We start from the raw sequence: 25,146 nt of genomic DNA, 5'->3' as shown, positions 1-25,146 counted from the left end.
GCACTTAGCAAGGGGGGGTTATGGTGGGGACAAGATGCCTGTACCCATGAGAGTGTTCTTACATAGCCCCAGTAAAAACCCTCCAGAGAAGCACAGCTGGACTTGCTGGAATACATCCCAGGAGACGTAGGCTTTGTCCACCCTCTGCTTTAGACCCCTCCCCACAGCTTTTGTGGCAAAACAAGATACTTGTCAGTGATGCTTCTGTGCCTGGTCCAGAACCAAGAACACAGAGACAATCATCTGTTCTCAGCAGCCTTGTGACTGTTTTCTGGTTTCCAAGCACAGATTCGTTTGATTTAAATGTGGAAATAAAGAGCAGAGACTGCAGCAAGAGAGCAGGGGGGACACTTACTGGTTAGAAAGTCTTTGAAAGTAGAAATGGGCAGAAGGACATCAAGCTTGAGTGAGAAAGGGACACCAGCTCTGCAGTCAGCAGGGTGCTCCATCACTTGGAACTGCCCAAAGCAGCCAAATTTAGGCTGTGAAGTCACCATCAATCCTAAACCTGACATTGAAACACTCCTGCTCTCCAGGTACATTCTGTGTTTAGGGCACCTCTCATTTCCACAGTGACGCTGCATTTAGAAGAGACTAAAGGTAATTCTGCACCTACCCATTGCTGGGTAGTGTTGCCACGCTGGCTCCATTAAGAGTCCTCAGAAAACACTTGAATAATGGATGTTATAGATGTCTCAGAATACAGCTGAAGGATTTGTTCCCAGTTCATGCAATGGTTTATAGGCTTTTACAGTGAGTTACTGAGGAATGTGATAGCTGCTTTATTCAGACAGCTCAACACAACTTCACATTTTGCCATTTGCTACAGGAATGGTACAGAACCTCTAGATACCAGAGTAAATAATACAGAACACCCAGAGTTACCCAGATTGGATCATAAACCAAACCACATCGGAATTCTTCCTACTTCTGAGGGCTTTTTCTTGTCTTTCAAAGCAACCACTACATTGCACATGTGTGCCCTCACTTCCTCTATACATCCAGTAACCAAATAGCTGCTGGATGCAGTAGAGAAGCAAAGACTCCATGGGAATAGTCTTAACATCAACCACCTGGAATTACCACCTTTCCCATAAAGGAATACTGTTAATCAGGTAGCAGACAAGTTATCCAAAGCCCTACATCCCTTTCCCACAAGCAGGAAACAGCTGACAGATTCAACAACTTTCATGTTCAGAGCTTCTTGGAAAGAAGGCTGTTAACCCATGCTCTGTTGCAACTCTACACACATACTTCCAAGGCCACCTTAGGTCCGTTCTAAACCAATACAACAAAAGCATAAGAGCTCAGTAACAGTCATTTCTGCAGGACGTGGCAGTCTTGAGGTTCAACACTAGTCACTAAGCTCCAGATCATACTCAGGGTAGAGCTGCTTTGTAGTAACCCCTCGGATAACAGCTAGAAAAGAAAGAAACACCATTGCTTTCATTAAGCAGAGATCAGATCAGTCAGAAAAGTTGTGCTTGCATCCCAGTAGCCCCAGTCCCACAGAGCCTCCCACAGCAAAGAACCCAGCAGCTTCTCTCTGTCTATATGAAAGCACTATCAAGGTCTTCAATAGCTTTCCCCTTCCTCACCCAGTTTGCCCAGCAGCATCTGCCCAGCATCTTTAATATCGTTATACTCGTGGAGCAGAGAGATGTGCTTCTCCAGTTCCTCCAGGCTGTAGCCTCTGTAAGGATAAAACCAGAAAGGTCAAAATGACACAGAGGGATTCCTGCTGCTGCACAGCGAGTGCAGCCACGGCTGACCCAGCACAGCGAGGGGGTTAGAGGTGTTCAAGCCTGGCACCTCAAAAGCAGAGCCTGAAGGCAGCAAGTTCAGTTGGTGCAAGCTGTAAATGAGCAGATCCTCAATTTGAGGGGTTTTGGCTACATCAAGACTTAGCAGAATAAATCCACCCAAAATCAAGCAGAAACGGGAATAGGCAGTGGTGACCCCAAGCTGTGTGTGTCTCTAACCTATAGCTAGGGAAAGGAATGAAGATCTGTTTAACCTTAAGTATAGAACAGCTTTTGGAACAACCTCTGTTCTACCATTCCCATTCTATGCTCTACCTGTTACCCTAGAAAATACCACTCCTTTGCATCCAATACCCCAGAGGCTCCCCCCTCTCTTTCAAACCAAGCAGCAATTTTATCTCAACCCAGTTGCTAATAAGCAGCTGCCACAGTGCGTCATCAGAAACCACAATGACACGGTTGCACTACCCTGTAATGCAGCACCCATCAGGCCAAAGCGTTCTACAGGCCACTTGCCTGCCTGGCAAACACTTCAGCTTCTTGATATGAAGGCTTAACCTGCCTCAGGCACAATGTAAGCGGAGTCTTGATCAAGATGGAACAGGAAAGGAAACAGTTTTATCTGGGATAAATTCATCGTCTCCATCTCAATTCCCACAGGAACAAGCTTTCCCAGGGTTGTGTCATCCTCATGGTTAAAATTATCCATTCCCATAGCCACATGAATTACCTCAGCACCATCTGGGGTAAAGTTAAAACCCTCTTATGCAAGCTCCTGGTCAAACTTGCTTTGCTTCAGCAAATACAGCAGAAAATTCCCTCCTGTCTCTAACAGGCCCCATAAATCAAACCCACACCATAACCAGCACTGTAGAGCACCATGATAAAGCCAGGCTCACAGGAGGTCAGCTCTTGGCTCTAACCCCCGCATCAGGTTGTGTTTCAGAACAAAGGAGGCATCGGAGCTTGCCAAGGACATACTCAGACAATAATTGTGCAATTTCCTGGTCCAGAGCAAGGTCTTTCTGCTTCAGCTCTTCAATTTCATACTGGAGGGATTCGTTGTTGTCTCTATTGGGTTGGCAGGGCCTTGGAGATGGGATCTGTGGAGCACAGAGGACGTTTAACACTAACTCAGCCCTGGATAAGCTGCTGGGTGCTGGGTGGAGGGCACTAATCAGAGAATACTTGATGTGTCCCTGGAGAAAAGTCAAAAAGGGATAAAACACCTCCTGGGCAGGGAGTGGAGGGAAACGGGTGAAATATTTACTTGTTTGGCAATATTAGCCTGCTCCACACGGTATTCATGGAATCCCAGCCTGGTTTGGGTTGGAAGGGACCTTAAAGCTCCTCCAGCTCCAACCCCTGCCACGGGCAGGGACACCTTCCACTAGAGCAGCTTGCTCCAAGCCCCTGTGTCCAACCTGGCCTTGAGCACTGCCAAGGATGGGGCAGCCACAGCTTCTCTGGGCACCCTGTGCCAGCGCCTCCGCACCCTCACAGGGGAGAGCTTCTGCCTAAGAGCTCATCTCAGTCTCCCCTCGGGCAGGTTAAAGCCATTCCCCTTGGCCTGTCCCTACGTCCCTTGTCCCAAGCCCCTCTCCAGGTTTCCCGCAGCCCCTTTAGGCACTGGAGCTGCTCTCAGGTCTCCCGTTAATGCGCTTTCCCTTCTCCAGGCCGAACCAGTCCGGCTCCCTCAGCCCACCCCTAGCGCGGGCGGGGACTCACCGGTGACTTGAAGCCGGCAGCGCCGCTCCGCCGGCCGCCACCGGAGGCCCTGCAAGGCAGAGGGGACGCGCATCAGATGCCGGACTCCTGCACAGTGAGGGGAAGGGGCGGCGGGGACCGGCTCCTACCTCCTCAGCGGGGCCCGCGGCGGCGGGGCCGGGCTGCGGCCTGCGCTCGGTGAAACCCGCTCGGCCACGGCTGATGCCTCCCGCCGCACCGGCACCGGGTGCCGCAGGGCATGCTGGGAGTTGTAGTCCCGGTGCCCCCGACACGGCCTGGCCGTGGTTCCTGCCCCCGACGGCTATGGGGTTGCGTTCGGGATGGGGTCTCGGGGAGCCCGGCCACGTACAGCCCGTACGGCCACCCTGCGGGATGGACTGACAAGAGCCTTATGGAGCTCCCCAAGGAGAGCACAGTGAGCAGCTGTGCCAAAGGAAGGCACTGGGATGCTTGAGAACATCAAGAAGATCAGCAGCAGAGATAAAGCTGTCATTGTCCCACTGTGCTCAGCGCTTGCGTCGCCATACCTGGAAACTGTGCTCAGTTTTGGTCCCCGCTGTATGATGTGGACAGGCTGGAGAGGGTCCAGAGAAGGGCCACACTGGACACGTAATGTTCAGATGGACAACATGGCTAAGGGGTTGGAACTGGATGATCTTCAGGTCCTTTCCAACCCAAACCATTCTGTGATTCTATGCTGGCACATCCAGTATGGGTCATGCTTTGCCCAGAAAGGTTGGACCTTTCCAACCTGGTATCCTATGATTCCATGACTCCTGGACCAGTGCTGGAGGAGTCTGGTGCAGTGCCAGGGGCCAGCAGCACCATATCCAGTTCCCTGTGCTGACCGCACAACCCAAACACTGCAGCTGCCACACTTGGAAACTCAAGGAGCTCGGGAACGGGATCAAACACCCGCAGGACCCATCCGCCCGCGCTGACCGCGGCTTCAAAGGCAGCGCTGGGGCATCATCACAGCGATGCACGGGCAGCCAAAGCCACGCGGCTCCGCAGGACGTGCCCCGCGAAGGACGCGGGAAGCCTGCCCAGCTCCCCGGGCTGCTCTCCAGACAGCGTCTGCCCCGGGCGACTGAGTCAACGCAGGAACGCGGGGCGTCACCGGGCGCGGGGCCGGGTGCAGCACACCGGGGGAGCCGGGCACGGTGCCGCACGCAGCCCGGGGAGCAGCGCCGGGAGCCGCGTTCCGGCCCCCCCCCATGGACGAGCTCCGGTGAGGCCGCTCCGGCGGCAGCTCGGGCCGGGCCGGGGCGGAGCCTGGCGGCCGCCTCCGCCGCTCCCCGCCGCGGCTGACGTGGCCCGGGCGCGGGGCGGACATGGCGGACGGCAGCAGGCAGAGCAGGCTGGCGGCGGCCAAGAAGAAGGTGAGGGGACCGGTGAGGGCCGGGCCGGCGACGGCCGGGTTCTATGGGCACAGGGCGGATGGGAGCCGCCGGAACGAGCCGGGCTGAGCCGGGCCCGGCCTCCCCCCCGAGGGGCACGGGTTTGGGTTTGGGCCTGCTCCGGGCCGAGCCGCGCTGGAGCCGCCGGGAGCCCCCGCGGTGTCCGCAGCCCGGGGGAGGTGGCCGGGGAGAGGCCGGGTCTGCGCTGCTGCGGTGCGGGCCGGAGGTTTCCCCTCCCTGCCCCTTCTCTCCCTGCTCTTTCCCTTCCCCCCCATCCCCCCTGTTTTCCCTTATTTTCCCTTATTTTCCCTTCTTATTTTCCCTTATTTTCCTTTATTCCCCCTCCGCGGCCGCTCGGCCCCGTCCGTCCCGGTGGGATGCGCCTGTGTCAAAGTCACAGCTCAAGTGTCCTGGAGCAGTTGAGGCTTCCATTTTGAGATCCTCCCAATAATGGGATCCTTCCTATTTATTCCACCTCCACCTCGACACCGGCCTGGCAGCGGGGACAGGGGTTTGCCAGGGGCAGCAGGGGGCTGGTGCCAATGGGCTGTTTACATAAGCTGCGTTTGGGGCTTAGGTGTGCAGTAACACACCCCAAAGGCCGTCAGAGCCGGCAGGATCCACGTTCCGGCTTTATCAGAGTGGCTTTGCCTGGGTGCAGGCGATAGGATTCAAAACCCGACTGCAGATTGCTTCTCCCTTCATTGTGGTATTGCAGTGTCTGTGCTCATGTGTTATCTGCCCGTGGGGATTGTCATTTCCTCCCTGAAGTCCTTGATAGAGTGGAAGATCTTGCTCCCAGACCCTGCTTTCTCACTTTGCATTCGGGATTAGTTGCCCGTTTACGTTTTTTGCTTATTCCTCCTAGTTATAACCCTAACCCGCCCCCCAAATACATATTTGAATCTCCTTTTAGTTGCGGCATCACGTTTCCCAACAATATTGTTAGCTGTGTACAGAAGCTGAACATATACAACTCACAGCCACTGTCGTAAACCCATCACATTCGTTCTTGCTTCAGGGTTCTCTGGACTTAGAATAGTTCAGGTTGGAAGGGACCTTAAGATCATCCAGTTCCAGCCCCCTGCCATGGGCAGGGACACCTCACACTAAACCATCTCACCCAAGGCTCTGTCCAGCCTGGCCTTGAACACCACCAGGGATGGAGCATTCACAACCTCCCTGGGCAACCCATTCCAGTGCCTCACCACCCTAACAGGAAAGAACTTCTTCCTTATATCCAACCTATATCTTCCTTATATCCAATCTGCCTTTTCTGGCTCATTGAACAGCATTTCTCCTTGCACTGGATCTGTCTTTTCACCCAGTGGAGTTTGGGCTGGGGGCTTTTTTTGACCATATAGAAGGCGTCATTCTGTCTGGACTTCAGAGTATTCCTTTTTTCACAGCTTAAGGAATATCAGCAGAAGAACAACCCCGGAGCAACCGCAGGGACAAAGAAAAAGCGCAAAACTAAAGAAGACAGTCGAGCAGAAACTCCTCCCATCGACGACCAGCAGCCTCCAGAGAACGTGAGTGCTCATCCCTTCTCCCTCATCATTTCCCACCTCCTTGGTCTTTGGTTTTCCAAACAGCATGGCTGAGACTGGGAAATGGTTATGGGGGTGTGATAGATGAATGCTGCAGGTGCCTGTGTGGCCAGGGTGCTACAGCACTACAGCAGTTGGCAACTACCTCTCCTGGAAGGTACACACTAGAGTCAGGGTACGTGCTGAAGCGGTGTCTGATGCGGTCACAGAGGCCTGGGTGCATCCAGAGCTGCTGTTTTGAGGTGCATGCTCCGATGGAGGATGCTGGTTTCTTTGCCTGCCTTTGATTGACATTTTCTCTCTGTCCTTTGCTGAGCCGTTTCTCTTACCCCTTTTCTTTCACCTCCTTTAGATTCAGAACATTCTGAAGGTGCTGGTGTCAGACCTTAACCGCTCCAATGGGGTAGCCATACCCTCATTGGACAAGAGGAAGGTGAGGCAGTGCTCGTGTCCTTCGCAGTCACTCCCTCTCCCTACTGCATGCTTCGGGTTCTGTTTACACTGACCTCGACTTCTTTGGATGGAGCCTTGTCCTGACCATCAGTTGCTTGGGTTTTGTTGCTGTTTCTGTTAACATGGAGCTCTTCATTACCATGCATTTCCATTGCTCGTGCTTGTTTCCTTCTGGTTTGGGTCAAACTGAACATGTGGAAAAGTGAACCTTGTCAAAAACTCTTCCTTGAGACAGCTGAGCTTTGAGGAGAACCGGGAATTTAGGCAAGAAACTAAGGAAGAGGTGGTGTTTTCTTAGTCTGTATTGTTCCCGTTCCGTGTGTCATTGCTTTCTTTCCCAGAGCCTTGTTTCTGAAGGGCATGTTTCTGCTCATCTCCAGGCAGAGCAGCTGCCCAGGGAAAACTTCCTAGTTATTCCAGCCAGCCCGTTTTAAGACAGGCAATGAAAGTTGCACAGCTGATGTACAGTCTGGCAAGGACCACGGGTTTAAATATGTTTAGGCAGGAAGTCAGATACCTCAGGTCAAGTATTTGCAGGCTCTAGCGTCCTCACGTTTCCAGAGGAAAGGGCACTACGTTGGTAAGAGCAGAGATGTGTTCGGGAGCAAATGTAAATAAGCAGCTTTAAAAAACCCCAGCCTATTTTCGGGTAGTTTATTTAAATAAGGCTCCATTTGTGACAGAAACTCAGAGAAGTCAAACTGAGAAACCTGCAGGATGGAATGGAGTTAGCTCTGAATTGCCTTTGTATCCCTTTGCTCCTGACAACACAGCAGTTCTTCTGTCCGACACGTAGCAAAGAGCAGTAAGTTCTTCCAGCTAGACCTTGCTTGTGTAGGGTGAGTGATGTGCAGACACCTTGCCAGCTTTGAGGGTGCTGGATGCGCCTGTCTGGCAGCACCAAGCATGTGTTTAGATTGAATTGTCACTCATGTCATGGGGAACTGCTCTGTTAATACTCCTGAGTTTTACCTGAGAGACTTGTTTCACATTGGAGGGTGAGATGGAGATGGGTGCTCCTGTGCTGCTGCTGAGGTGGCCTTCCAGTGTCTGCAGCTTTAGTCCTGTTCTGCTATTGGAGAGTTCAGCACTTCTATTCATTCTTGTTCTCCCATTCTGCCCTTATCAGGCAGAGATATATTGTATCTGATTGTCTGTTATGGAATTTGTGGATTTAGGAGTAATGTGAAAACTAATGTCTAACTGCAGTATGTAATGAAAGAAGGATTTCTCCTTCCAGTTGTTGTCTTGCAAAAACCCTGAGTCAGGAAAATGCTGTTCAGAAACTCACTTGATGCTAATAGGGCAGAAAAGCTGCTGTTAGCATCTGAGCTGCTTGCTGCTGCCATTGGTGTCTTAATGAGAGGCAGAGCCCTCCCACCTCACCCACTTGAGCTCTCTTGGCTGTGAAACACAGAAAAACCAGCAAAATAGGAGCCTTTGTGTGAAAGCAAATGGATCCTACTATATGCTAAGCTGAGCAGAATTACTAACTTCTCCTTGGACATTACAGAACCTCACAGTGCATGATTTAGTCTCTTGCTCCTAACTCTTCCTTTGTTTCCAACAAATTCAGCTGCTCCAGTAGTCTGGGGCTTTTTGAAGGAATCATTTCTAAACTGTTTCTTGTGGAGGAAGAAGGAGTTCTTGTGGTCAAGGCACGTTACTGGTTGAAGCATTAAGCTAAGACAATGTCTTGGTCAACAGAAATTGAGATGGACTGGGGAAGGGGTTCCTCCTGTCCACCTGATGTTATATATTGATGAGTGTTTGAACCAATAAAGGTGAAGTAACCTGTGGCTGGAAGAAGTAAGGGCATTCCTGACCTTCCTGTAAGCACCTCACATATATTGCTCCTTGAGAGGACAAGGATCTGTCCTGCTGGAAAGACATGGGGAGAATTCTGTTTGTTGCCCTCTGCAATCTTTCAGCTCATTGCTTTCATTAAATCTCACTAAATGTCTTTGCTGTTCCTGTATTCCTCTTGCTGCTTGATTCATGAGTGAAGCGCTGAGCAGGTAAACAAGGAATGCCAAGAGAGAGATTTCTTGTCTCCTGTGAAGTGCCAAGAAGGGAGTGACCGAAGTAAGAGGGAATTTGTTCAGATGGAATTGCAGAGAGCTGCAGTGTTTTGGTGGAGTTGAATGTTACAAGATTATCTCATTTGCTTTGTAGGGTTTTTAATGATGACTTAGCAGAGCTGGCTGATAAAATAAAGCATCTAGATGCCATAAAACATCTGTGCATGTTTTAGGGGGCCTTTATAGCTCTCTGATGCTGTACAAGGTAGATGAAATAGTCCACTTTGGCTTGGTAGAGGTGTCATCAGATCCTCTTCATCCTCCCACGAAGGTTGGATTAGAACTTGCATCGCTGTCCAGAAATAGTTTTTTGGCTCTTCCTTTTCCATTTAGATTCTTGTAGTCATGGGATTCATAGCACCAGCAGGGCCCCAGGCACCTGCTCCCAGCCACACCGACTTTGACCTGTTCAGAAATGTCCTGCTTCTAAACTTGTGGTTCATGACATGCCCCAGGTTTCACCGAGCTTGAGACAGAGCCTTTGAGTTTGAGCAGCCCAGTTTCCAAGTACTCACTAAGCTGTTCTTTCCCATCTGAGTTTGCATACAGTGATCCGTGTTTTCCCCAGACGCATCCTGAAGGCAGTGCTTTTCAAGGCAGGGTCACAGCCATCAGGGTCACAACCAACCTCGCTTGGTTTTTGGGGGATGCTTTGCAGTAAATCTAGCGTGTGAACTTAGACCTGGGGGATATGATTACCATAGAATCATTCAGGTTGGAAGGGACCTCAGAAGATCATCTGGTCCAACCTTTTGCAGGAAAGGAAGCCAGTATTAGGTATTATTGCCTGTGTTAAAGGAGTTTGATTATGGGACACTGGCTCTGAGAGGGCTCAGGTCTAGGACAGTGTTTGTGGGTTGATGCAGTCACCTCTTCGCTCTGGGGAGAACACAGATTCCCTTCCACATGTCTCCCAATGGTTGATGGCTCACATCTGTCTAGTTGTCACAGGCAGATCACAAGGTGATGTGTTCACGTGTGGTGTTGTTCACTGTGCATGAAGGCTGTAATTCCTGTATGTGTTTTGTGACAGGCATACTTTGACAGTGATGTTGCCACTCGTAATGCTGAACAGCTTGCTACCGATGTCCCTGTGCTATCTAACAGCAACAGCCTACCTAGCTGTGGTTCTGTTCTGCCTGCTCCTGGGAGCATGCAGCTGACACAGGTTTGTGAATTACCCCGACTATCGCCACCGAGCCGTGGTTAGCAATACCACTTCTTGTTTTGAGGAAGATGATCTTCATAAATATGACATTACTAGCTTAGATTTTCTGCTGTTAAAAATACTACATCCTGCACTCCCCATCCTGTCGTCATCTGTCTATGAGAGCAGAGAGAGTACTAGCACACACATGCCCCTGCAGCTTCCAAAGCTGTTTTCCTTCCTGTTCTCTCCTATTTCATTAGCAGAAAGTACCCTTAATGAGACAGAAGGTCTCCAGTCAGCTCAGTCTGTGTTTCCTTTCAGTACTTAAAGATGCGGTTGAAGGTTTTTCTAGCAAAGCGAAGTGTTGATTATGCTGATAAATAGTAACAGCAAACATAGAGCCTGGAACACTGAAGTTTCTCTGTTCCAAGAAGCCCAGGCTCACACCACTCAGTCATGTGTAAGCCAGGACTGAGTTGGTGGCTGGAAGCTCATCTTCCTTCGGGAAGCAGTAATTACAGGTACCATGGAACCTGAGCCCAAATGTAATCAGGTGTTAGTGACACATTCATGAGGGTGACTCCCATCTTCTTTTACAGGCTTGTAAGTTTTTGTGTTTTAATCCACAGGTTCATGACACCGAGGACCATAAAAATGCTTTGGATGAGAACAGGTGAGTGTCTGTGTGTATTTATCAGTTTTGCAACAGGACCCCAACACATTAAGGTCTGATTGCTCCCCAGTGCTGATATGATTTGTGCTGTTCTCTGGGAAACCCTTTCATTTCATTTCCTTGTTCCCAGGTCTTTCTCCTCAACAGAAAGTCTCCGGCAGTTGTCAGAACAACTCAATGGCCTCGTTTCTCAGGTATGGCCTCGTTTGATCCATTTGTCCTATTAATTCTCTTGATGTTTGATGTGGAGTTTTGAGCAGTCAGCTCAGGAAAACACTCTTCAGTCCCAGAGGTGTGTTCAGTCATCCTACTAAACAGTATCAAATTTAGGCATTGAGAAGCAAAAAAGCCTGTTTTAGGAATGTAAAGTTTCAGCAGTAGGAAGAAAAGCCAGAGTGGGATGAATGAACAGTATGTATTCATGGAAAGAGGTATTCTTGATTCAGTAGAAAAGAATTTGATTTCAATCTGCATAATTCATATCAGCTTGTCACAGGGGGAGACTGCATGTGTCCTTAGCTAGGAAAATACGTTTTCTGTGCCTGTGTGTGGTAATATGAAGGGAAAGGTGCCATAAGAAGTATTACTGTGATAGTCAGTAGTGATTTGTTGCCTAGAGGAATAAAACTGACTTACTTGACTGGTTTGCTTCTAGTCTACATCGTATGTGAATGGTGAAAGTGCTGTTTCTTCCACAAACATTAAGGAAATGGAAGTAAGTTCTTCTCAGTTTATCTTTTCTCTTCTTCCTTCTTACTTGCTACTGTTGATCTCTTATTGTGACCCTGTACTTAGAGCAGTGCCAAAGAGACCTGACTGCACACTTCACAGACATCATTGTCAAGTGTGGGCCTGTGCTGTAATCGGGTAGTTGTGATCTACAGTAAGAGATGGGTACTGGAGGTGTTTGCAGTTTGGGGACTGGGGATAATCCACCTTCCTTGCAACCACAGTTCTCATTTTTGATTCACTTTTATGTCAAAATGAAGCCTCAGCAGAAATGGATAAAAAATACCAAAGTGTGATAATGATTTATTTTTCTGTCCTTTTTAATGATTGCTTTTTTCCTCCCCTCCTCCTTTTCTGCTCCTTCCTTTTTCTCGTGTGTGCATGTGCCCGACAGACACGTTACCAGGAGCTGGCAGTAGCCCTGGATTCCAGCAATCTAACTAACAAACAGCTCGTTACAAAGATAGAGGAATTGGTAAGAAACAATCCAAGCCACCAGTTTGCCATTGTCTTTGCTGCTCCTCCCTGCTCCCTGGGTGTCTGCAAGGTTATGGGTTCTCTCATGGTGCCACAAGGAAAGCTGCTTACACAGCACTTTGTAAGGAACAAAGTGCTTAGACCAAAGCATCCTGATAAACCAGGGATTTCTGCTCCAAATCCCTGAAGTACAGACTTCTGGTGCTGGCAGCAGTGAGGAAACCCGTTTCTGCAGGTGGTGATGCTGTTCTGAATTTATCAGCAGAGTGGGAGCAATAGGTCTAAGAGAGAGCCTGGGGCTGGTTGCTGATCACATCCTCAGCTTCCCTTGGCACGATGACTGAACTGCTTTGTCCTGTGGCCTGCATGGGTTCCTGCTGCTGCTTTTCAGCCTTGGGCTTTAACACTGCAAGAAATGCAGCTCACTGGACTTGTATGGTCTGAAAAGAGCTTTTCCCCATTTTCTTCCTCCCTAAAGTACACTTTTCCCGAAGCTCAGCATTTCCCAGTGTACCCCATGAGCACTCTTGGTTTATGTTTGGTTTTGTGTTATTTTTGTTCCATTGCTGCTTTTTGGCTTTTAGCTGGGCTGCAGAGCTACCTGGTATAGTGCATTGCCCACCCAAGATTCTCCTTGTTTGCCTGGAATGATGTAGGCCCTTTGCTTTTCCTTGCTTGTGTTGTGCATGGGCATTGCTAGAACCAAACTCTCTAACTCATCACCCTTCCATCTGCAGTCATGTTTCAAAATGCACTGAAGTGGTAGCAGTAAAGAAGCTGTTTGGCCAATGTTCATTCTGTGGGAAGGGAAAAAAGTACCAATTCTGTAGTTACTTATGAGGCATCTGTGAGAAAAGTGCCAGGGGACAACAGCAGCAAACACGGCAGCACAGTTTGTGTGGCAGCCTGTGCAGGCAGCTGCTGCTTTGGGCTCCTTCACTTTGTATCTAAAGATGCACTATGTGTGGTTAACAAACCTAAATACCACCCATGAGGTTGAAGTGGGATAGAACAGAATTAGCCCTTTTCCTTACATCTGGCTTCAGTGCTCTGTTGTACCACCTTTGGCAGAAGCCTGTCAATGTAAGTGTGGCTCTGCGTGACTCAAAGGCCAGTTGAAGTGGGATAAAGGTCTAAAGACTCAGCTAAAGGAAAAAAAGTGGGTTTATTTGTCTGGGTTTTGGTTTCTTTCTAAGCATTTTGGTGGTCATCATAATACAGCAGGATTACTACGATGAATTGCATCCATGTGGGATGCAAGTTTAACTGAAGGTGGTGGATGCTCACATATAAAAGTACAGGGGTTTCAGCACTGCTATCAGAGAAGAACTGTGGTAATGTACTGAGCAATGAAAAACCTATCTGGCACATAAAGTGCCTTAGTGAAGGGAGCCCCAAATCTGTTACTTTTTTAGCCAAGATGATGTTCCCAGTCCTGTACAGAAAGGATAATGGAAATTCTGTTTGCATTCATTGGGCATGTGTCCTACTTCGTTGAAGTGAAAATGTGTTTCAGTAATATGAAAATATTTGCCCTTAATACATCAATTGTCTTCCATAGAAACAGCAGAACGAAGAAGCAGTGAATCAGCTGGAGAAGGTAAAGTGTGTCCTATTTTTGGGTACATACAGAAATAGGTGTCTGTTTCTCTGAGGAGTAAAAAGCACAGTGAACTGTACACAGGTGTGTGTCATCTCATCTTACATTACATTCAGTTTCATCTGTAGCATAAGGTTGAATATTTTGACTTCATGAGCTAGGCCTGGCAGGTACTGTTCTTATTTTGACAAAAGCTCATATTTAAAAGCTCAAGCATTGGAGGAGCACAGTGGAGGCAGGAGATCACAGTTCAGGTCTGTGCCAGGAGCTTGCATTCCAGACACTGCCGCAGTTGTGCCAGCAGTGACTGCGCTATGCTGTCATCGCTGTTCCAGGATGGATAAATAATGAAGTAGTTCAAATGATGGAAGACTGAAGCACGTTTTTAGAAATCCTGGTATCATTTAGATGCTGGAAGTACTACCAGTGAGTCACTGCTTTTTTAGTCTGGCATAAACCAACAAGGGTTAACTGGTTATGTGTTTGTTTCTACAGGAAAAGAAGGAGTTTGAACAGAAGTTTTCTAAGGAGCAAGCAGCACTGAGGGAACAGCTCCAGGTAAGACAGAGCCTCTATTACAGTAAGATTACCTGGCTCCTGCTGTTTTCTGCATTACTGACCACTCATAGTCTTTATTGTGGGAGCCCTGAGTCCATTCCTTCAGGAAAACTGGGAGAGTCAGTCAGCCAGACTGTGCTTAACTGCAGGAGTTCTTTACCTTTACTGAATTATCCTTTCGTGGCAACGATGATGTTGAAAGTGACAAGCAAAGAAGCTTTGTGCTGAGCTGATCTTTCTTTCCTAAAGGTTCATATCCAGACAATTGGAATTCTGGTGTCTGAGAAGTCTGAGTTGCAGACAGCCCTTGGACATACTCAGCAAGCAGCACGGCAGAAATCAGGTAATTGAGTGTGAGTGCTCCAGCTCGTGCTGGTGCTCAAACTGTGGATGTCAAGTCCCAGGCATGATAGCTGCTGGCAGGCAGCTCACAGCACTCCTTAATGAGCAATAGTTGGCACCGTCACTGCTTCTGTCATCATGGCTGCCCCCAAATGGGAGCATGTTGAGCCCATGGCAGTTGAGGTTCTTTTGTGCATCACTAAAGCCTTGTCAGCCCTGTTTGGGCCTGATGACTACCCCAGACTGTTCCTTTCTGACTTCGGTTGCTTTTAAAACTTAGTTCCCTTTTCTCTGCCCGTTCTCCCACACAGCTGTCATGTTAATGTAGGTTTTACCCAAGCCTTTCATTCTGAACTAGATTTGAGTAGTTTATTCTATTAGGAAACCCCCCCAAATAGCATATTATCTATTGTTTTGCAAAGGAAGTTTCGTTATCTTCTTCTAAAAATGAGGAAGGCATTCAGAGAACTTTGCTGCCCAGAGCTGCTATTGTATCACCTGTAGAGCCAGGAGTGGAACCAGGTCCACTGATTTACAAAGCTCTGTGCTGCCTTAAGAGTTTGTTGACAAAGTAGAAGGTGCTGTTCAGCCAGTTCCAGAGAGCTCTTTGTGATCTAGTCTCAACTGACTCTGCTCTGACTTGTTCAGGAGAAGCTGAAAGCCTTGCTGCTCGTTTACATTCATCTCGCCAGAGGGTATCGGAGCTGGAACGTACTTTGTCCTCCATCTCTATGCAGCAGAAACAGTCAGAGAAGGTAAGAGTCACCTCTGTTTATGCTTAACCAGCAGTTCTACCTTTGGCTATTTGCTTGTCATTACACTACTGTCATCCCTACTTAGAGAAGAGGCAGAAATTAACCTTGTATAGCCTTGCACTCTCCATGATCAAGGCAAACTTCATTCAGGTTTCTGTGACCACTAATCATACGGTCCAGGTGCTGTCTTCAGATGTGATACCTTATTTCGTTAGTCTCACCAGCTCCAAACAACAGAAGCCTCACTGAGACCTTGTCCCAGGAGGGTCTCCATCAAACAGACACTTTACTATTGATATTAATGCAGAAGCTTGCAGAAATAACCTCATATTCATTTATCAGCATCACATTTGAAAGGACCGAGCAGACTTATTCCTGACAAACTCAGGAGGTTCTAAGCAAATCTGATATGAGAATTTTGCCAAAGTTATGACCTTTCCCACTTGAGCTGATCTGCTAAAGGTGAAATGAAGTTATCTGCTTGGCTAAGTCTGGACATGAATCAGTAATTCATTTTTATTTCAGCATAACAAAGAGTTGGTGAAGGAGCGAGACAACCTGAAGCTGGAACTGTACAAACAAAGGTAAGTCCATTCCGCTCTTAGCTGCAGAGTAACTACACAGTAGAGCCACAAAACCTAACAAGGGGCATGGAGCACAAGTGGGAACTTCATTTAAAAAGTCGTTAGATAGGATGTTCCTGTGACTCTTAACTGCTGTGAAAAACTGGATTGTAAATTGATGACATGGACACGAGCAGAGCCATAGTACACAGAATGATGACACCTTATTATTGTGTTTGTTTGCTTGTTTCAGCAAAAGTAGTGAGGAAATAAAGCAGCAGAATTCAGAGCTGTCAGAGCAAGTTCACTCACTGATTTCCAAGAACTCGGCTATGAAGTTGGATATGGAGGATTTGCATAAGAAGCTGGAAATGGCTGAACTGATGATTCAACAGGTAACCACAATCCTTCTGGGATGGGAGGGTAGATCACTCTAGTCGTGGCAAGATCTTGCTTCTGACAGTAGGGGCAAGACTGAAGTCTGGTTTTTAAAGGAAGGTACAGAATCTCATCTTAGTAAAAACATCCTCTAGTAAAAGCACACACCCTAGTAAACATCCTTGTAGTAAAAGGCTTTCAGTGAGGCCTCTGAGGAACAGAAGGTCTGTATTCTAAGGAGCTGGAGCAGTAGCTTGAGAGATATTGTGATAGTGGTCTGCTAAAAGAATGATACAGAATATGAGAAGGTGACGGAACAGAAGTGTGAGCACAAGGTGACCTTTCCTGCTTGGATCTATTCAGCATTTTTGGTTACTCAGCTGTTGCAGTTTCATTGAGGAACCAGTTGAGTAGGGGTGGTGTCTGTACCTACCTGGCAGAGGAAGGTGAATTGGACAGTGGCAACTTGAAGGTCAGCTGGGGAAAGTTAAGAGAAGCAGCCAGTTAGGGACTGAATGCATGAGGCCAGCTGGTAGCAGTTCAGAGAGCAGCCTGCTGCTAAGGTGAGCCGGCGAGGGAAGAAAGGGCTTTTATTTTTTCCCCAGAGAGTGGCCCAAGTTACCCTTGAAATAAAGCCAAGTGCTGCTCTTCAGGGTACTGTATGGCAGCTGAGCCAGCCTTGCTGCTGAGTCCACTGGCATGTTCGAGACATTGGCTTTGAATTCATGACATGTTTGACAACTTTTAAGGTCACCAGCTTTTATACTGTCTGATCTGGCTGTGTAATACAGACTCTTTGAAATGCACAAAGGTTCTGAGCCCAGTTGTTGGATTAAAGCCTATTTTCTTAATTAAAGTAAGTAAGTATAAAACTGATAAGAAGGAGCTGCCCAGTTCAGTCTGGTTTAACAGCTAAACCCTAAGCTTTATGATTTTAATTCCCCCTTTATTCTTTCATTGAACTTCACTGGGAGTTGGAGCACTTTAAAGACCTGTAGAAGGTTACAGCATGGAGCATGTGGCAGGTTACTGTCAGGGGAAAGGCAAAGCAGAACCTGAGTATTAGTATTTTGCCCTAACTCTTTGGGTTTTTTTTGGCAGTTCTCAAGTCAGGCAGGGAGTCTGGATGCAAACCACCACTTGCAGATGGCACTGGAGGAGAAGGCAAGCCTGGAAGCCCAGGTTGCTCAGGTAAGAGGTTTGTATTAAATATGGTCCAAATCTTCAATGAAATTTGTGTGGCATAAGATTCACAGGGATTGTCTACTTAAGGGATGAAGCCTGAGCTTTGCATTAATACTGGTTCCTCAGGCTTTATCCCTTAAGCAGGCACTGCCTAATTTATTTGGCTAATGCAGTTTTCTTTGGGTTTTACTTTGTTTTGAACAGCTCTCAGAGTCACTTCAGCAGCTCCAGGCAGAAAGAGATCAGTACGTAGAGAAACTGAAGGAGGAGCAGAGCATTTGGCAGCAGCGGGTACAGCAGCTCTCTGAGCAGGTAACATCAGGGGCAGCATCACAGCTGCTTTTGACAAACCCAGACAGGAGTGAAGCACCATGAACTTTGTTTTAACTTCCTCTCATGTGGCCTTGCAGGTTCACACAATGGCAGAGGAGAAGGAGAAGCATATGGCCCAAATTCGGGAGCTGGAAGCCAATGTGACAGAGCTGTTAAGCAAATCAGGTAGGGCTTCCAAAGTGGGGCTTCACATCGCAGAGTGCCAGCTGGTTAACTGTCCCCTCTGTGCATGAGATACAAGTAGGTCTGAAGCTGTGAAGGCAGCTGAAAGCCTGGTGATCATAAGAAGCCTTCCATCCTAGCAAACAGCAAGTGAACTACTTCAGCTAATGACTGTTCATGTCTTTAGTATCTGCCTGACTGCACCGTCAGCTTCTCTGGCTCAGGAGTTTGGGAAGGCAGGATGCTGGCAGGATGCTCTTGCTAGGGCTGCGAGGGAGTCAGCATGATGCTGTGCTTGCTTTTGGGCTAGTTTTGCTCCTTTGTTCCCCTCGGTGCCCAGCAGTGAGGATTGGGTACTGCAGCAGGTGATACCTTCTGGGTCATAGAGCCCTATAGGCTGGGGTATGGTTTGTGTATGTAATAGTGATGTGTATTACACAGGGATTTAGCCTTTGACAGAGCTGCTTTTGATTCCATTTCCATAGCAGTTAAGCCCATGGATATTGAACCTTCCTCACCAGAAAGGCCCACAGCAGCTGAGCTGAGTCTGCAGGAAGAGATCCAGCGGCTGCAGCAAGAGAAAGAGGAATTGCATGGGCAGTACCAGGCCCAGGTCCGGGACAACGAGCAGCTGAGCCACCTCAACAGGGAGCAGGAGGAGCGACTGCTGGAGCTCGAGAAGGCTGTGCAGCGCTACAACGAGGAGTCTGTGGACAGGCAGCAGATCCTGGAGGACATGCAGAGTGACAAGGCCACAATCAGCAGGGCGCTGAGCCAGAATCGGGACCTGAAGGAGCAGCTGGCTGAGCTGCAGAATGGGTTTGTCAAACTGGTATGTCTCTTCTCTGCATCTCTTCCTGCTGCTCCCCTCACTGGTGCAGTCCTTCTGTAGCACAGATGTAGGAACCTGGCAGAAGCGTTACCCATCTCTTGTCCTCTGAGACTATGGATGCTCCATCTTCTGTGATGCATACTGCCATGCCAGGAGGTTCCCTGTCATTCCTTACTCCCTCAGGTGCTTTGGCAAAGGAACCACTATCTTTGTCCAGAGCAGTTTCCTTCTCCCCCTCATCCCCTTGCAGTCAGGCTGTTTCCTCCTGTGCTTTCACCATTGAAGATTCCCATTTTCTGTTCCCTGCATTTGCCCATGAGGAAGTTCTCAGCAATCTTCCCTCCTGCTGCTGTCACTCTTACTCCCTTTGGGGCCCTGGCAAGCTGACACATGGTCTAGCTGCTTTTTCTTTAGTTCCTTCTGAACTCTTCTTGGTTTTGATTGTCTGTTGCTCTCTTTGGGATATTCATACAACCCATCTGTTTGGAGCTGACAGGCTGTGTGATGTGCCAGGCCTCCTCTTGGCACCATCCCAGCACCCATTCCCCTGGCTCTTTCCTCGCTCTCTTCCCATCTTCTGAACCTTTCTGTAAGTTACTGACTGTCCTGAACAGTCCATTTATAGCCCTTAGTTACACCCAGGGTAATTCAGGGGGTGGCACCCTGTTGTATTGGGAATGAACGTGGTTTACTGAGCATGTGTGTTTATGGTGGTTGGGGCGGTTTCTTTATACAGTGGTGCTTGTCTTGCAGACAAATGAAAACATGGAGATTACCAGTGCCCTACAGTCAGAGCAACATGTAAAGAAAGAGCTAGCCAAGAAGCTTGGGCAGCTGCAGGAGAACCTGGGAGACCTCAAAGAGACGGTAAGGGACAGGAGAGGATGGCAGGGCAGGTACTGCAGTGGTTTATGCAGACTGCTGGCAGCTTCCCAGACTTTGATGGAAGGGTGGAAATTGGGATTGTAAGGATCAAGCTGGGAGCCTCCCCCTATCGTCTGCTGTCCGATGTGGGGGACCAGCGTGTGGGGCAGATGGTGGCTGCCTGCCTGGTTGGTGGCTTTGGGGTGCTGTTGACAGTTTGCACATGTCGCACGGATCAGCTTCTCTGGCAGAAATGGTTTGATGTGATGGTTCGGTGGTGTTTTGTTAGCTGGAGCTGAAAACACAGGAGGCTCAGGGTCTGCAGGAGCAGCGGGACCTCTACTACAGCCACTTGCAGCAGTACACTGTGGCCTACCAGCAGCTGTCTGCTGAGAAGGAGGAGCTGCACAAACAGTACTTGCTCCAGACACAGCTTATGGATCGGCTACAGCATGAGGAGGTTCAGGGGAAGGTGACAGTGGAAATGCACCTGAAGGAGCTGCAGCAGACCAAGGTAACAGTGAAAAGGGGAAGTGGAAAGATGGGAGGAAACATGCTTAATTACATTAAGTATTCATTAAGGGGAAGGCTGGATCTTTTGCAGTCCCTTCCAACCTGGGCTGTTCTGTGGTTACATCCTGTACAATACAGGTGGACTGATAAATGTCTGGAGCAGAAGCACTGCCTTTGTGTGTGTGTGTGTGTGGTGCTGCCGCCTGAAGATGCAGTGACTGTTCACAGTCTGGCTTGTGCAAGCTTCAGTGACCTGCTTCTCTCTTGCAGGAAAATCTGGAAGCTGTAGCTAAGGAAAACAAGGAGCTGCAGGCCCAGATCAGTCAGTTAGCAGCAGACCTGGATGGCAGGATTTTGCACCGGTTAGAGGGTGAGTAGCTGCAGCTGGTCTTCAGGAAGGAGATAGAGCTGAGCTCTCTGGGTTATTACCTCCTTGTTCACCTTCCTCCTTCACAGGAGATGGAGTTGAAAGTGAAGCAATGACTGAAGAAATCCCCAAATCTTCATTTGTGATCCCAGAGAAGTTTGAAAGCCATGAAGAAATGGTGAGTCCTAATGGGCAGAAAAGCCTTTGGGTTTAGTTCTACACAAACATCTAGAAAAAGAGGCAGGAGAGACGTTCCATTGGGTGCATGGAGCAGGCTGTTTATCAGCTGTGATCCCTTCCAGCTGAGGCACAGTAATGAGGAAAGTTTAACAGCTCCTTCGGCATAGTAGCAACAACCCCAAGATTTCGGCAGCATCCTTGCAAGAGAGGGTGGAAGTCTGGCAGTGGCTTTAATTCTGAGACAACTCAGCTGGCTCAGAGTGCTCTGTAATGATGATGATGATGTTCTCTTTAGTCTGGAAGGCATTTGGAAATGGTACTGAACATAAAATAGAGTCATATTTGGAAAAGACTGATCAAACACGTGTCCTCATGGCAGCTGGTGTTTAACCTGCATATTGGTACTACATGGAAATGACAAAGACTGCAGTAGTTGTTGCTGGTTTAGCTCCAGGGCAGTCACTTAGTACTTTGGTTTCATACCCATAAATAAAATGGGGTCAACTGTTACTGTGCTTGTCCTGAGCTGCACTGCTGATCGTGCTTCACACGGGAGTAGCTCTGCCATGCATGATCTGGGATTCTTTGTAGGTCGATTTCTTGACATCGACCATGTCCCAAGTGGAGAAGGAGCGAGAAGATCTGAGGCAGCAGCTGGCTGCTCAGAGGCAGCAGTGCAGAGGCCTCCTGCAGCAAATAGCAGCTCTCAGGCAGGAGCAGCAACATCACGTCCCGCTGGGTGGAGGTAAAAACTTGGGGACAGTGTGAACAGCGAGGCGTGCCTTGGCCAGCTGCCTCACTGCTACAGGCTTTGTGAGTGCCTCGTGTCCAAGGAGTACCTGTAAATTCCACGTGTCCCTTCTAGGTTCTGCTATGGATACTGTTCCAGTGGAGGTTCACGAGGCTTTGAAAACTGCCATGGAGAAACTACAGGTACGCAAAGGGTCTCCTCTTTCAGCCCTGCTGTGCTGCTCAGTGAGGCTTTGATCCAGTGTCAGACTTTCTTACAGCACACACAGACAAGTTTCAGGGGAATAAGTAGCAGATATGCCATAATAATAAGCTGCTTCCTGAAATGCTGCTCACTGCTGGTCTCATGCAGGTAAGCTTCAGTAGTAACTCCTCTCCCTGCCTCATCCTCAGCCTGTAAGGGCCCGACACTAACCTGTGACCTTCTTCTAAAGCAATCACTGAAAACCAAACTGAGTATCTTCACCCTTCTGAGCTGAAGCAGCTGCTCTGCAGTCTTGGCACTGAGCATGACCAGAGCTGTGCTGTCCCAGCAATGAGAAGGTTAAAAGGCTTTTTGTTCCAGCAGCCCTTCTGCTTCCTGAAATGCAGAGGTGCTGTTTTATACCTTCTCTAGCTCTACCCTCTCTACAACTTGTCTCTGATTCAATGCTAAAAAGGAGCAAAAGCAGTGGGCTTTGTTCCCTAGGCTCGACCAGTGTGAAGGGAGGGAGTTATCTCTAACACAGATTCTCTGTATGTGAGCAGTTGAGGTGATTGATACCGATTTGTGTGTTCAGTTCCGCTTCACAGACCTGATGCACGAGAAGGCTGATATGAAGGAGCGGCTGGAGGAGTTGGAGCATCGCTGCATCCAGCTCTCTGGCGAAACAGACACCATTGGTATGTTTAGGCAACACCAGCACAAGCTAAAGCTTCCTCAGTGTGTTAGGTATATGGGGAGGAGGAAGTCCCCAGCAGCCTTTGGAGCTGGAGCCCTCCACCTACCAACCAGTTCATGTCTCTACTGCTGCCTGAGTAGTCTGGATCCCCATATCACACAATTCTATGCTTACTGTAAGGCTTGTATCCAAATCTTGCTAACACTCCTTATGCTTCCCTTGTATTCCAGGGGAGTACATCGCATTGTACCAGAGTCAAAGGGCTATCCTCAAACAGCGACACCAGGAGAAGGAGGAGTATATCAGCAGATTGGCTCAGGATAAGGAAGATATGAAGGCAAGGAATCTTCTTCTATAGCACTGCTCTAAGCAGGGCAGGCCTAGGGAGTGCTTGCACACTCCAAACCTTTGTGTGTTCTTCTTGAGCTGGCTTTAACTTGGAAGCTGCTTATTCTGTGACAGAGGCAAGACTGCAAACTGTAGTCTTGTTTGTGTGCATGTTTCATAGGCTCTCCTTTACTTTGGTGCAGGTGAAATTACTGGAACTACAGGATTTAGTGATGCGTGTGGTCAGGGAAAGAAATGAATGGTACAGCAAGTATGTAGCAGCTGCTCAAAACCCAGAGCTGTTGGCAAGCCAGAGTGAAGGTGTATCGCCAGTGGAGAGGCGCATTGAACTGAACGCTACTGATGGAGAAGGTAAGGTGCAGCCAGGACAAGCTGGGTAAAGTGGAACAACCCGAGGTCCCAGTGTTGGGCCCAGATGGGAAGAGCTTCCTGCCTTGTCTGTGTTCCCTACAGGGCTACGAGACGTGAATTTATCAGATGAAATGGAACAAGAAGCTGCAGTTCTGCATCAATCCGGTTTCTCCCCCATTGACAGTAAAGCTGCTCAGCCAAGCCAGGAGGACTCCACCGCAAAGCAAATCATGCAGCTTCTCAGAGAAATCCAGAACCCTCAGGAGAGGCTGAACTCCCTGCTGGAGAACCCCTGCATTCCCTTCTTCTACCGTGCGGATGAGAACGATGAGGTCAAAATCATGGTAGTTTAAGAGGTGCTAAACCTTATTCACAGCAGTTTTCTGTGAGCCTGAAAGGACTTCAGTGACTTGTACGTGCCCATACCTCTGCTCAGTGCCCTTGGTCAGAACAGATGCTTAAAGACATCAGGAAAGAGGGATTGCATCAGCCAGAACTTGAGCATCAGCCCTCATCTTCCCTTTCTTCTGTTACTTGGTGTGCTTGGAGCTCAGACTAACCTTGGGAGGCAGCTGGTGCTGGCACTTGGCCGGGGAAAGGGGCTTCCATGACTTGGGGCAAATGACTGAATCCCCTGTGCTGGACTCTGGTGCCAGCAGCCAGCTTCCCAGCAGCGGTTCTGATCCATCACTCATGACTGTCATCAGCCTAGTCCCTTCCAGGGCTCCCAAAGTAACTAACTTATTCTGGTAATGAACTCTTTGGACGTTAAACAGGTTATTTCTGTTTCATACTATATATCTTAAACTTCCCTCTTTCTTCTGCAGCCTGCCTCTTGCAACTGTATTTGAAACCAGCCTTGAACAGCCAACAGGTAGAGGCTCCTGGCTGTTTCCAGTGCTAGGGTGAGGACCCAGGGTTGCCTTTTGAGTCTTTTTGGTTACTTGACAAAGCTTTATGTGATTCTTGGGAGTGGGGTGGAAATGTAACTGCACTTTGAAGGATGTGTTTCACTTGTATGTGTCTGAAGGTTTTATTTATTTTAAAAAGGGGAGAAATAAGTAAAAGGAAGCCACTTAATAAACATGCTTTGTTTTGAATTTCTGGACTCCAGGAGTTTTACTTCTTCATGCCTTAACTTTCCTCTTCTCCCAAGTTGGGTAAGGGTTGCATTAAGTGGGTGGAATCCTTCTGTGGCCCTTGTTTAAGTACCTGGGACATACATCAGCAACAGCAGGATCCCTGGGCAGTGCCCTGAAGCTACAGCCTTAAGTCTAAAGAGAAGGCAAACCATGGAGGGAGGAGAAGGAAGCCCTGAAGCAGCAGCAAAGCCAATGCTCTATGTGTACAAGTGAGTATCTTGCAACTGCATCTACCTCCCAGGCAGGAACTGCCTGTTCCTTAGTCAGGTTAGTTCCAGCAATGGAGGTTCAAGGAATATTGCAGGGGAGGTTTAAGGGACCCACCAGCACTGCATGGGTCTGGACAAGCACACACCTTGTCCCTGTTAACCTCTCCCTGAGACAGAAGCACAGGAACATGGTTTTTGGAGTTGTCCAGCATGGTACAGACAGTTTGTCTTTCCCAATGCTTTATCCTGCTGTTTCCATACACAACTGAAAAAGCAGTCACAGAATAACGTGCCCTTCCCTGCAAACCCACCAGGGGAAGATGCACCCTGGTTTTTGAACTCCTTTCATGTGAAGGGCAGTAGTGGTGTCTGTTACTTGGACAACAGAAGTGATGTGGGCTCCATGCTCCTGGCTGTGGGTCTCTGTCCATAGTATATCTATGTAAAACACTGTATATTCCTTGGAGAGAGACTTCTGCAGTGTTAGGGCCTGCCCAGGTTATTCATAAATCTGTACCACAACTAACGGGGGTACAGAGCATTGACGCCCTTTTTCACTGAGCTTTCATGAGTGTTGTTCTGTAGCCAAAATGCTGACAAGCCCAAGCTGTTTCTCTTGGCCAGCATTTCGGATTCAGTTTTCACTGTGTTCCCTTCAGGAGTGTTTTCTCTGACCACACCTTGGACTTGAAGTGAGCTAAGAGCAGAATTACTGTTCAGCTGACACCCACTAGCTTTAAATTGGAGCAGGTGAACTGCTTCTGCACCTCTGAGCTGAGGAAAGGGAGAAAAATGCTTCTTAAAGGCCATAAAGCACTGAACAACAGGG

General features: G+C 48.5%; 2 protein-coding genes across 6 annotated transcripts; one reads left to right on the top strand and one right to left on the bottom strand.

Moving 5' to 3' along the window:
• Positions 1 to 758: 758 nt before the first annotated feature.
• On the bottom strand, positions 759 to 4,827 carry SWI5 (SWI5 homologous recombination repair protein). The gene is made up of 6 exons (XM_062641363.1): positions 4,564 to 4,827; positions 3,620 to 3,792; positions 3,492 to 3,540; positions 2,745 to 2,866; positions 1,599 to 1,693; positions 759 to 1,419 (listed from the first exon to the last, which is right to left on the bottom strand). Exons 1-6 carry the CDS (start codon positions 4,825 to 4,827, stop codon positions 1,355 to 1,357), a joined length of 768 nt encoding a protein of 255 aa, XP_062497347.1. The 3' UTR covers positions 759 to 1,354.
• GOLGA2 (golgin A2) lies at positions 4,684 to 24,066 on the top strand. 5 transcript variants are annotated; one of them, XM_062641062.1, is made up of 28 exons: positions 4,688 to 4,873; positions 6,301 to 6,423; positions 6,794 to 6,874; positions 10,009 to 10,143; positions 10,755 to 10,798; positions 10,929 to 10,992; positions 11,454 to 11,513; positions 11,922 to 12,002; positions 13,566 to 13,604; positions 14,100 to 14,162; positions 14,412 to 14,505; positions 15,153 to 15,259; positions 15,785 to 15,843; positions 16,076 to 16,217; positions 17,302 to 17,391; positions 17,590 to 17,697; positions 17,796 to 17,883; positions 18,369 to 18,712; positions 19,466 to 19,579; positions 19,866 to 20,090; positions 20,360 to 20,459; positions 20,546 to 20,634; positions 21,228 to 21,381; positions 21,502 to 21,569; positions 22,166 to 22,268; positions 22,498 to 22,604; positions 22,798 to 22,966; positions 23,069 to 24,066. In XM_062641062.1, the coding sequence occupies exons 1-28, from the start codon at positions 4,826 to 4,828 to the stop codon at positions 23,317 to 23,319; spliced, it is 3,150 nt and encodes a 1,049-aa protein (XP_062497046.1). In that variant the 5' UTR covers positions 4,688 to 4,825; the 3' UTR covers positions 23,320 to 24,066. The 5 variants fall into 5 exon arrangements, with proteins under 5 accessions (XP_062497042.1, XP_062497041.1, XP_062497045.1 ...); XM_062641057.1 differs by lacking the exons at positions 22,798 to 22,966; positions 23,069 to 24,066 and having other exon boundaries at positions 4,685 to 4,873; positions 18,366 to 18,712; positions 22,498 to 22,744; XM_062641058.1 differs by lacking the exons at positions 11,922 to 12,002; positions 22,798 to 22,966; positions 23,069 to 24,066 and having other exon boundaries at positions 4,684 to 4,873; positions 18,366 to 18,712; positions 22,498 to 22,744.
• Positions 24,067 to 25,146: the final 1,080 nt, after the last annotated feature.

Source organism: Pezoporus occidentalis, unplaced genomic scaffold (assembly GCF_034315485.1).
Source record: "Pezoporus occidentalis ecotype Australia unplaced genomic scaffold, CSIRO_AGI_Poc_V1 ctg68, whole genome shotgun sequence".
In the NCBI taxonomy this organism is placed as follows: domain Eukaryota; kingdom Metazoa; phylum Chordata; class Aves; order Psittaciformes; family Psittacidae; genus Pezoporus; species Pezoporus occidentalis.
The sequence above is the reverse complement of the archived record's forward strand: the minus strand, read 5'-3'. Positions and strand labels throughout refer to the sequence as shown.